A 12,653-nucleotide genomic window follows, 5' to 3' on the forward strand; every position below is an offset into this window, starting at 1 on the left:
ATACAAAGTTGATGTCAGTGTCAGCGCTGAGTAACTATCCCGAAAAATTTCGGAATTAAAGTTCCAACTGCACAGAACTTCTGATGTGAACAATTTGAAAAATTGGTTTAGCAGGAATATGGATTGAAAAATCGTTACCTTTCGGAATTAAAGTTCCAACTACACAGAACTTCTGATGTGAACAATTTGAAAAATTGATTTAGCAGGAATATGGATTGAAAAATCGTTACCTTTGGATACCGTTTGGAGTCGAGGTTTGAATTTGAAACAATCGCTTGTGCTGTTAACTCAAGGGGCTCCACCGAAGAGTTAAAACTGCCATTCTTAATCAAAGTGATTTCGAGTCTTCCAGATGTCTTCGCTAAATGCATTCCTTGTCGATGTGTAAGCTGTCTTGTCGTTTGGTGAGCGCACAACCACCTGACCTGGCTCTATGACCAGGCCCAAGGGTTGCTGCCGTGTCTTGCACTTGCACGAGGACAACACCCGGTTCCTGCTACTGGGAATCGTGATGCTGATATATATGGCCGCGGGTGCGTGGGTGTTCCAGTGGCTCGAACACGAGAACGAGGACGTGGATCGGGAACATTACTGGCTGGTCCACAGACGGTTCATGGACAAGTACAATGGGACAGTGGATCCGGCCGACGTGGAAGAATTGCTCTGGGAATATGGCAATGCTTCCGCCTCCGGCATCATTCATAAGCGGCCTCGTTGGGACTATTCCGGAGCTTTTTACTTCGTAGGAACTGTCGTCTCGACAATTGGTAAGTCAGCATTACATTACTTCTGACTGCCATTTTCACCAGCCGAGGTTGAGAATTAAGGGCTGTTCACTTATCGGCCGGCCGTCCCGTCCATCCCGTTTTTTGACGTGACGGACTGCCGACGAAAACAGAGTAGCATTCACATACGGTCGCCGTACATCAATCACGTGGCTAAATTCACCCACTAGAGAGAAAGCGCGCTGCTTGGCGGAAACCAATGAAATGTTGTCCTATTTTTGACGGTCTTCAGATATCAAGGTTCTTCTGATCGAAATTGGTCCCGTTCAAGATGGCTTGCTGTCATGGCAATCAGTAAAGAAAGCCTGTTTCGGGTGGAAAAAGTCTTTGCGAACGTGACGGACGGCCGATAAGGGAACAGCCCTTAAAGCGGACAGTCCAAACCGTCGATCCAAGCTGTCTTCAACCAACCATAGGACTTCTGCTGGCGGTTTGGATGTATGACTTCCCAGTCAACTCGGATCTTCTTCAGACATCCTAACCGCTTTTCGAAGTCTTCTTTTCGGTTGAAGAAGGCTCCTATGGGTGGTTTGGGTGTCTGACGGAAGCTCGAATCAGCTGGTGAACAAGGCCGTGTGTTTCAACTCGGCTGGTGAAATGGCCGTAAACAATCCAGTTCATATTGCATGATTTCGGATCAAATCGGTCCATGTTTCTGTAGTTTTTAAAACGACTGGGTAGGCGCTGTTGAGTATAAAGATGTCGCTGTTCAATTTGCAATTTTTAAGTACATTTTTCTTTTGAATTATAAATAATGTATAGACATTTTTTTGGCATTTATAGGGTGATTTTTTGTACACTTTAAGAGATTGATTTCTTTTTAAACTGAGAATTTTTATTGTAACCTAGAAATCTGGATGTTTAAAAACATTTAGTTTTCTCAAATTTTATGTACTCTAGATAACTTAAAAAATCCAACTCTATAATGTTCAATACTATGCAAAAAATAAGTCATAAAAAGTCAAACCTATACGAGATTCATTTTGAGAAAAAGGATAGGGAATTTATAAAAACTTCCTTTTGCGAAAGAGTTTTTAAAGGATAAAAAGTATTTTTCAAGTAAAACAACTCATAATGATTATAATACAAACAAGAGTTAAATGAATAATTATCGATTTCTTAGTTTTCAATTTATTTTTGAGCTACATTTAGAGCAACTTTGTTCTTGTAAAACATTTATAAAACTGAAGTCATTATGATGCATCGGTTTTTAAGCATATGAGGCGTTTCGAATAAAACATAGCTCAATACTTGATTTCTCAAGAGCCATTACATTTTTTGCATAGTTTTATACTTGCTGGTTGATATTATTACGCTAAAAAGTTATTTTGAACGAATCCCTCTCAACTGAGTCGAAAATCGTAGCAAAAAACCCATTATATTTAAAACCCATTTCAATTGATGTTTCTGTCAAATGACTATCAAAAACGCACGACCAACATAAAAATCCAAATTATTTTAAACTGTAAATAATATGAACGTTCTGCGAATTAAAGGAAAAATAAGTCGTATTTTTCAATATCAGGTTATTCGAAAACACATCAAAATTTTCTGCATAGGAAAATCTTAAAAACGGTTTTTAGAACTTTTATCCGATACTTACCTAAAGCAAGCCAATCGATTCTAAATGATTAAGCTCGAGATTAAAATCAAAAACCAAAGATGATTTCGCAACTCCAATACACTAAGGGGAGCTGCAGCCACTGTCTAATGGCGATTGAAAAATGTTAAACATACACATGCCGTAACATATAAATTGCTTTTAAGCTTAGTAAATGACAGTAATTCTCGTTCGTATGTATGATTTTTTGTTTTTATTCCTTTGAATTAATTTCTTAAGTCTTATAATTATTTTGACTCATGTAAAAAACGATGAGAAATCAAGATGTAATACTAAATATTAGAACTTAAGGCAAATCACATAGTAAGTTGTTCACAAACAGCCATTTTTACGATGATGAATTCGATATTTATCAGTTCTTGATGGACTTCAAGCTACATTTTCACTCAGTATTTTTTTTCCCCGTATATTGTCATTTTTATGTCCAGTTTGACGATGTTTTCGACATTTGATGACAATTTTGTCACATTGTGCATGCCTGGGCCATAAGATTGTTAATAATAACACTTAGTACAATATAATTTATTTCTAGAACTATTCGCAACTCCAAAGCTCGAATACGCTACCTTGCGGTGATTAACAATACTACAGAAAAAAGTAAAACATTCTATTCCACGTGTTTTCTTTGGGGTAAATTAAGCTCTAAAGAAAGTTAAAAGTTACGGCATCTGTTTGTTTTATCTTTTTCGTCCGCCATTAGACAGTGGCTGCACCTCCTCCTATAGTTTATTGGAGTTGTGAATATGATTGGTTGTCAAAAGACGATGATAATATTTCTTTGTTTTATTTGACTAGTGCAAATTGTTTTACATTTGTAGTTGAGTTATTCCTAAAATTGTAGAAATGGTTTATTTTGATTCTCGCTTTTCCATATCATTTTTTATTAAATGATTTAATTCTGTTATGTTATGTAAATCATCAGTAAAATGCTCTCGGATATGCTGGTAATTTTCTTCTTAATAGATCTACTACCAAGCTCTTTTAACCTATTGAATTCTGCAATTTTAATATCTTTGATAAATTCATCATACAAATGATTAAACTTTTAACCGAAATCTGTCCAAGATATATCAGATTACATTTACTATGATAAACAGTTTTTGCGCAACTCTTCAGTCGAAAATTTAAATTTTTGTAACCAAAACATTTTTATGTATAGTCATAATCGGTTATTATTTCTTCGAATCCTCTAGCAATAGTTTTCGCTATGTTAAGATTTCAGTGATAGAATCATAAAAATATATTTTAAACGATATTGAATCTTTAGTGGTAATGTAAGACAAATTTCTTTGCTCAAAATAAACATTTCATCGGGATTTATTGCAATTATGCTAGCGATTCTTGATCGGGGATCCGAGAGTCTGCGGAGTTTCTAGGGCACATAAGAATTAAGAAACCACAGTTCAAGTAAAATTTTATTTTACTTCACCAAAAAAGCACTATCTTAATAACCTTGTTGCACAGTTCTGCTAATTTTTCACTAAGATCAAATGATTCTTTACAGCTTTTGACTTTTTTTTAATCTGCAGCAAGGGTATTTTTTTCATACCTTTCAATGCAAAATAACACTGAAATTAATAATTTGTACACTGAACTCAAACATACAATTTCATAAAGACATCTCTTTACTTAATACTTAACTCTCTCCGCTCCCTGCTCGCTTCGCTCGCAGTCATTAAAAAAGATGCAGGTATTAATTAGGAATATTTTATCACTGTCACGTGTTCCTTTGTCAAAGTTCTCTTTTTCAATGGAATGTCTCTGCAGCGAAAAGAGAAAATTTTTCTCTCCAGATTTATAAAGCTAAAATGGATGTCGAAAGCAATTTTTTTGCTGAAGAAAAAAACATAAAGATACTTAGAGCAAAATGAAGGACTCTCCTAAAATTGTGGCAAAAATTGAATGATTTTCTAAAAATTAAAATGTTCATGGACCTGAAGTCATTCTTAAAGCGATTAGACCAGTGGTTCCCAGCCTTTCTAAGCCCATCGCCGCCTTCTTGAAGTTGACTGACAACTATCGCCCTCCCCTACCTCTCTTTCTTTATTGAGAAAACTATAATTTAGCGCTAGTGAACATAGATATTATTGCAAATCCAAAAATCTAATTTCAATTCGCAGTAAAATATATGTAAAGCAGTTTTCTTCAATCACTTTTAAGCTAAAAAAATATATAAACAAACAAATAAATGGAAGAACCTTTTTCAAGTAACCCCCCCCCCCCCCATTTTTTATTAAACGAAATAATAAGTATTTGAAAGGAAATACCTAAGATCATTGCTGTAATTTTTAAAAAAAGGAGTGCAAATTTTATGAAATTCTTATTTTAAAACTTGCATCTGGGGGCATCAAAAAAACTGACGCTTACGATAAAAAAAAGGGGAAATTTATGAACTTGGAGATTAATGATGAAATACTTCATCAAAGTTCATCCGATAGGCAAGGAGGAAATTCCTTAACTTTAATTATTTCTTATTTCACTTTTGATTCCTTGTCTGATCTCTGAACAATTGGTCTCCTTACGTTTTCAATTCCGATGCGTTCGCTGGCTTTTTTATTATTATTTTATTTCTTAAATACTCATCTCCCCGTATTGCCTTTTCAGAATTAATCGCCCCTTGAATAGCCAAATCTCCCCTTTGGGGGCGATCTCCCCCAACTTGGGAACCACTGGATTAGACTTTTCAGGGAGCTAACTTTTTCCGCCAAACATATTTCAGGAGTATTTTTTTTTTACAGAGATGATTTTGATTTGAGAATTTTAATGTCAAAAAAGTATTAGAAGCGTCTAAAGCCATTCCTCCAAACAAATGCATGTAAGGACTTTCAAAGAAAAACAAATTTTTCAAAACATAATAAACTTCGTGTTTTTAAATCATTTTTCGCAAAAACTTTTTTTAAATTCAATGTATGAATCCCGATATCTTTTTAAGACTTCCATAAAATATATTCTAACCGAGATCCTATCTCTATTCATGCCCTTTATTCGTCGGGGCAATATATGCAATCCTAAAGACCTTATCGTGCAATGAAATGCAGCATCCCTTAGAACACATTACTCGAAAAGCTGCCATGTAAATCAGCTTTATGCATAAATTCCATTCCGCGTTATTACTGACAGTCACCCAGTAAGAGTCGGACTCGGCCGCACAGGCAGTGCGACAAAATCGTCCCATCTTTCCCCTCTTGCTCGGTTCCAAAACTTCAAATATGACAGTTTTTGTTGGCAAAGTAAACTACTAAATAGATTTTTCAAGTCCATAGATGAGATATAGGTTCACGGAAGACTGCGTCCTGCTTATTTTACTTGCAAATAAGTTGTTTACTTGATAGAACTTTATAAGTGGCGCCAGTCTAGCTTCACGTGAGACTGGGGCGTAGCTGTGGGGGGAGAGGAAGGCTTTTTGTTCTCTTTTTAACGTCTCTGCCAAAAATTGGGATTACGCATAATTGGTCCATTTAGCAGTGGTTTAGTCTTTCGCTTTCTGCTTAACTGCTCCTTTGTAACATTTGCAATCCGGAACTTTGTTCTTCAGTTTTGGAGAAATATTTAATTTGGTTATCTACTGACACGCTTGAAATTCTCTTATGAAACACTCAAAAAAAAAAAAAAAAGATAAGAAGAAAAAATTGAGGGTATGAGTCTTTGTAAAAAGCAAAACTGTGTTAAAATCTAAAATGATATGATTTTTTTTTTTAATTCGAACTTTGTTTCCACGGTTTTGCAGAGTCTTTTCATTTAGTTATTCACTTCACACATGAAATTTCACACAAAAAAGTTCAAATAAAGGGGTGGGAGGAATGAGTACTTGTAAAAAGAAAAAAATAAAATAAAATGCAAAACAATATGGAATTTTTACTAAAATTGAAAAACCTTTAACTTGTAAAAATAAGAAATGTCAAAGTATAACTGCTAAAAATTGAAGATTACTGCAGACACGTGTTTCAGGGTTGATAGGAACCCCTTTCTCAATGTAAAATAAGTGAGCTTATATGAATAAAAAGACATCTGACAGGCTTTTGTCCCGTTGGTTTGCTGAAATATTTTTATTTACGTGTGAAGACATGTTCTGCGCTTGTGTGAGGATATTTGTCTGCAGCTCGGTTATAGCTATTCCAGACTGATGAGATGCCAGACTGTTGAAAATAAGACTAAAACTGCAGTCTCTGAATGCTGGCTTTAAACTGTTTGGTATTGCTTTTAATTCTGCCTTAGCTTCTGCTATAAGGTAGTAATTTATAGCTTTACCATGTTTAGTAGTTGATATCACCAGTCAAATATCAACCCTGAAATATAGAATTTAAAGGCCTTCTCGATAAAATTATGAAATAATATTTTAAAAATGCCTAGATTTAATGCCTAATATTGCACAAAAATTGGTATATTGTAGATTCTCTCTATTCTGAACACTCATGAGACAGAACAAAAGTGTTCAGGTTATGGGGGTGTTCATTATGGAGGGAGACTGGATATTGCATATATATTCACCGGGACCATCAAATTGTGTTCAAAATATAGGGGTGTTCACGATAGGGAGTGTTCAGATAGAGTGAGTTCACTGTACTATAGGACATCCCATAGTCAATAAATCATTGATGTTACATAAATCAAGTTTTAAAAAAAGCACTCTTGTTTTTTTTTTTTTTGGGGGGGGGGGCAATTGTTTTCACATTTATTTAAAAACACAAGCGAATTGAAAAGAAAGTACTAGTGATGGACTTAATTGAGTTCTCATAATCGTATCACTCGATTATTCAAGATCACTCAAAAACTCGATTATGTCGAGTTCTCGATTATCAGATCTCGAGTTCTCGATTAGCGTATTTCGAGTTTTCGATTATCACATCTTGAATTCTCGATTGACACAGCTCGGGTTCTCGATTTCAAAGGATCTCGATTATCAATCGCTCGAGTTCTCGATTTGGAAAGATCTCGATTATCAAATGCTCGAGTTCTTGATTTGGAAAGACCTCAAATATCAATCAATCGATTATTAGATATGCTCGATTCCCGAGATCTCGAGTAACAAAAACTCTCAACTATGTCCATCACTGGAAAGCACTCAAAATAAAAGGCATATTCTCAAAGATATTTGCAAAGAACTTCTTTCATTTCAAAATTCAGATATGTATATTTTTTTCCAATAAGTCCATTTTATTCCATATCTTCAAAATTACTTTTAGACCATTTGCGTATCCATTTCGACACATTGGAGATCTTTTCCATAATAATTGCAATCAGCTAATGTAACAGATATGCCATTCGTGAGGTCGTAAAACTTTCCATTAAAATTTTTTAATTGCTTGCAGAAAAAAAAAAAAAAAAAAAAAACTCTAGACCTATTTGGAAAAAAAAAAAGAGTAAACCTTAATGCGTGGTAATACATTTATATCTAAGAACTATGAAGCTACACACATATAAAATTGGAAAACAGCATTAACTAAAAACGAACTAGCAGATAAGGATCTTCGAACCGTTATTTCGGAACAGGCTAGTGAAATGTTGGCAGCGACAATAAAACTGCCGTTAGCAGAACGTAATAACGATAGGGTTCCCACGCCTCCCTCGTTTCATATCCTGCTTTGTTAAAGAGTTCAGATTTTTGATAAATATTTATGTTTCCACGTTTACCCGCGAACTGGGCTGAGCTAAAATCGTCCAGTTCGCTGCGAGTCCCAGTAAATGCTTCTCTAATGGCACCTTGCGCTTTTAGCGTAATGTGAGACCTAAAAGTGAGGAGGTGGCGGAAAATATAAAAAGTAAATGCGTTCAGATTGAAATATGTTTGGTTAATATTAATAAATATGGAAGTAATGAATCGGATTTTCGAATTAATTTTAGTTTAAAAGTTCGAAATATATATGTTTTTCCAATTTGTTTGGCAGGAATATTCTGAACTGTTCGGAAACGAAGCTTGTCGCAATGTAGTTATATTACTACAGTTACTATAGTAGTATATGGGAGGGTGGCCCAAAACGGGTAGGTCGCTCAAAGCGGGTAGGCCTTCGTATGACCCTTCCCCTCCCCCATGTTGTGTAAGTGGCGATGCATACGTATGTCGTGTTTACATGAACAACCCCGAGTTTTAATCAGTTACAGCGAATCAGCAATAAAGCGGCATAGCGCAACCAGTCTTTTTTTTTTTTTTTAAAGATACATTTCTAAAATAAATAAAATGAAGTTTGGTAACTTGTGATTAGTCGAAGACCAGCTTATTTTTTTGATTGTCAATAATACTACGTTATTCTGACACCATCCACATACAAACTACTATTGTCATTTCGTTTGTTTCTTTTTTAACACGCTTTTATTAGCTTCACCTGTATGTATGTATGTATGTATGTATGTATATATGTATCTTGTAACGGAATCTTGCAGCTCAAATTTCGCCCACTTCCTGCGATCGGATTCTTTAGAAATTTGTCACGCGACCTCAGACCCGATGACAATGCAATATTCTACAATCAAATTAATTAATTAACTCTTTTAATTGTTAGTTTCCTCCAATTTTAATCAATATTTTGGCATAAATCCAACAATGTGAAAAAGGAAAAATTTAAAAAAATACATTAAAAAATGCTCGCAAAAATTATTTTAAAATATCTACAAAAACCTCTAATTTTTCTGCATCAGACAAAATTTGTTCCAATGTTCCAAGGTAATTAGAACATGAAATATAATTGTTTTTTACTAATTTCATGCCAAAATTTAGGTGAGCCTTCAATTGGAAATTCATTGCTGATCAGACCATTGTTGAACAAAACTTTTATTCAAATGCATCTCAAATTTTCAAAGCAATATAAATATGATTTCAGCAAACATACATCGATGACTCACCGCAGTAGCTTCCCATCGGAGTGCCCTTGTCTTAACTTTAAGATATTACCTCGAACTCGTTTTATAAATAATTTCGTCGTCTGATAATTCTCCAACATAAGACTAAAAAACAGAAAAATAAAATAATAGTTTAAAAAACTAAAAAAACACGCTTTCGTAGCAAAATGAACTAAAAAGCGAAAAATAATCTTTGGAAGATAATAGTTGACCAATCACTTAATTTTAATGTAATACAAAAAAGCGTGGGGGGCTTCTTATCAGTTGCTTGAATTTCTTCCATTTGTTGTCCAAGCAAAATTGTAAATAGACAGCACCCCACGCTTTTTTGTATTACATTAAAATTAAGTGATTGATCAACTACTATCTTCCAAAGATTATTTTTCGCTTTTTAGTTCATTTTGCTACGAAAGCGTGTTTTTTTAGTTTTTTAAACTATTATTTTATTAAATTTAAGATTGTATTTATTGAAATGAAAAACGCGCCTTTGGCCAAAGCGGGTCGGGCAAAGCAGGTATTGGATTTAATCATATATTTATTTATAATTTCTTGACTCGTGTGCTGACTTCGATTTTCTATTTCAATAGGATAAGTATAACTTTAAAAAGTTTTTTTTAGAATGGCAATTAGTCTATTAGTTTAATCATTTATTTCTTTATGTTTTATAAACAAATGTGCTGACTTTAAATTGGATAAGTAAAACTTTTTAATATATTTTTTTGAAATGGTAGGTAGCTAATCAACTATTTTAATCCTTTATAATTTCATATTTGATTGGCAAATGTGCCAAATCACAATTACTTAAGCTCACCCACCTTGGGCTCCCTGAAAAGCGGGTTTTTCAAATGTTTGTAAAGTTTGATAATAAATAAATATTGAGTTCGAAACAATTTTTTATTTTGAAGTTCAAGAACCCTGCTAGGAAATAAAACCTAAATTGTTGCGATAAAAATCCAAAAAGTACAATTTTGGAGTGTTCTTCGAAAACTTACCCGCTTTGGGCCACACTCCCCTACCTATTTATAGTTTCAATGCTGTAGTTACTATAGTAGTATAATTATTTATAGTTTTAATACAATAGTTACTATAGAAGTATAAATATTTATAGTTTTAATACTATAGTTACTATAGTAGTATAACTTGCAGAAGCGTAAAAAATGAATTTCAATCTGCAAATCGATTAAAATAATTGTAAAAAAATTATTTTATTTCTTCAAATTATTTAAAAATTGGCTAAAACCAATGTTTTTAAGCATGATCTTTCAATATATATATATATATATATATATATATATATATATATATATATATATATATATATATATATATATATATATATATATATATATATATATATATATATATATATATATATATATATATATATATATATATATATATATATATATATATATATATATATATATATATATATATACTTTTAAAATTTTGGAAACGATTCCATTACCGAAATATCCCCTTTCATCCATTTATTTTGAGATTTACAGACAAAAAGTAAAATTGGAATAAATTATTACTGTTTGGTATTGTGTGTACGGGAAAAGGGGGCACATGTGAGCACGGAAGACATGTGAACAACTAGGATAACGTCAAGCACAAAATCTCAGGTAATATCAGTACCAGTCCTACTATTTAACCTAACTTTCAGAGCAAGGAGCCAGTTTTTGTTCCTGTGGTGACAGCTTCTTTGTTTTAACAGATGCTGATGTACTTTTATCGTTGTCTTCTTCGTCTAAAAACATGCTTTAAACTAACTAATATGCTAAATTTAATAATTATTGCAAACCATTATATGAACATTCACGTAAATTTATGCCAATGTTTAAATTTTATAATTAAATGAAAAATCCTTTAATTTTGAAAATTAGTTCTAAGGTAGATGCCGGAGCACTTGTGAACGCAACATGTAGGGCACATTTGAACAGCTTCCATAGCCTCTCCGCAAATATAAATATTAGTGTAGGCTCATTATATTAAGTGTGAAAAGAGATGTAGAAATTTATAATTATTATTTTGCTGTAATCAGTTTCTAAATTTATTGTTAAGTATTATTACGCAATTGCTAATTATTTATTTTATTATTTTTTATTGTTTTAATTCGTTAATTACTAAATAGTTGACTAAAAATTTAGTGGCATATAATACTTACAAGGAAAATAAAGACAAACTATTTTTCTTTAACTAAAAACTGAAGTTTAGAAAAATTTTAAAATTCGATATCACATTTTGTATCCGTATGAAGCTTAAATGTACTATATAACAAGAATATACTTTACAAAATAAAATATTATGCGCATTGTTTAGTCGTATGAGATTTTTTCTTGTCGATCCATTGATTAGAACATGCTATGCAACTTTAAGATTTGACAGTGAGCAGAGTTCTATAATTCAGAAAAAAATATTTTATTAATGACAGCTACTCTGCAATTCAAACTGACTCAGTGTAGATTACAAACACTTGAATGTAATTAGTATATACGTATATGCTTCATTATAACGAGTTTTTCGTTGAAATATGATGTTTGTCCTGCATTTTTCAATCGTGTTCACATGTGCCCCGAACTTGTTCACATCGGCCCCCCTATAGGGGCACATGTGAACAATTGAAGATTGAAGACATTTTTAAAAAGAATACATGAAGTATAGAAATAATTTTTAAAAAATCTGAAAAAATTCCATGGCAAAGAAAGTACTGTTCGATCATGGGGACCCTTTTTCTGTGAGAAATTGAAAATATTTTCTAAGAAATTAAGAAATGAAAAAAAAAAAAAAATGTTCAGATGTGCCCCCTTTTTCCCTACATATAAAAATTGTATGTTTCCCCCAATATGCAGTAGACATGAGTAAGAGTAGGAATAAAAATGTTGGAAATAGTTAAATTGATTCAAATTTTCTCAAATATTCATTTATGAAAATGGTCGAATTTCGACCACTGGGAAAGCACAAGTTTTAATTTATAGAGACACAGTCGTCGTGAGGTGGGAATGGGTCCACAGAATGTATTACAGTTATTATTTTAAGTTACGTAAAACATCAAAAAATGGAAGTAGGTGGACGTGAATATATGGAACGAACTATATAAAAACCGTCAATTTAACTGCGTTATAGAGAAAGAAGTAAGCGTGAGCATATTGGTCGCTATCCGTGTTAGTCTTTTTTTTTATTTATTTATTTGCAGGCGATGAAATTTTTTAAAAAACGTCTTGTTTGTACTCACAACCGTATAATAGACAAGTCTTTTGTTTATATTTTACAGAAGCTTGTTACATATTTTGTTCCCCTTATCGACAGCTTAAGAGCAAACGAAATGTATTTCCACATTTCGAAACGTAGTTTAAAAACTAAAAAGTTAAATGATTCAAAATTTTCTAATCCATAGATTCAACTAAAAT

General features: G+C 32.8%; 1 protein-coding gene across 1 annotated transcript in view; it reads left to right on the top strand.

The window, feature by feature from the left end:
• The first annotated feature begins 433 nt into the window (after nt 1-433).
• The window catches only part of LOC129224373 (potassium channel subfamily K member 13-like), a 213,918-nt gene continuing 201,698 nt past the window's right edge, over nt 434-12,653 (top strand). Inside the window, exon 1 of the mRNA XM_054858814.1 lies at nt 434-767. Coding sequence (XP_054714789.1) covers nt 434-767 — 334 coding nt within the window. The remainder of the gene's footprint in view (nt 768-12,653) is intronic.

This window comes from Uloborus diversus, chromosome 6, assembly GCF_026930045.1.
Source record: "Uloborus diversus isolate 005 chromosome 6, Udiv.v.3.1, whole genome shotgun sequence".
Classification (NCBI taxonomy): Eukaryota; Metazoa; Arthropoda; class Arachnida; order Araneae; family Uloboridae; genus Uloborus; species Uloborus diversus.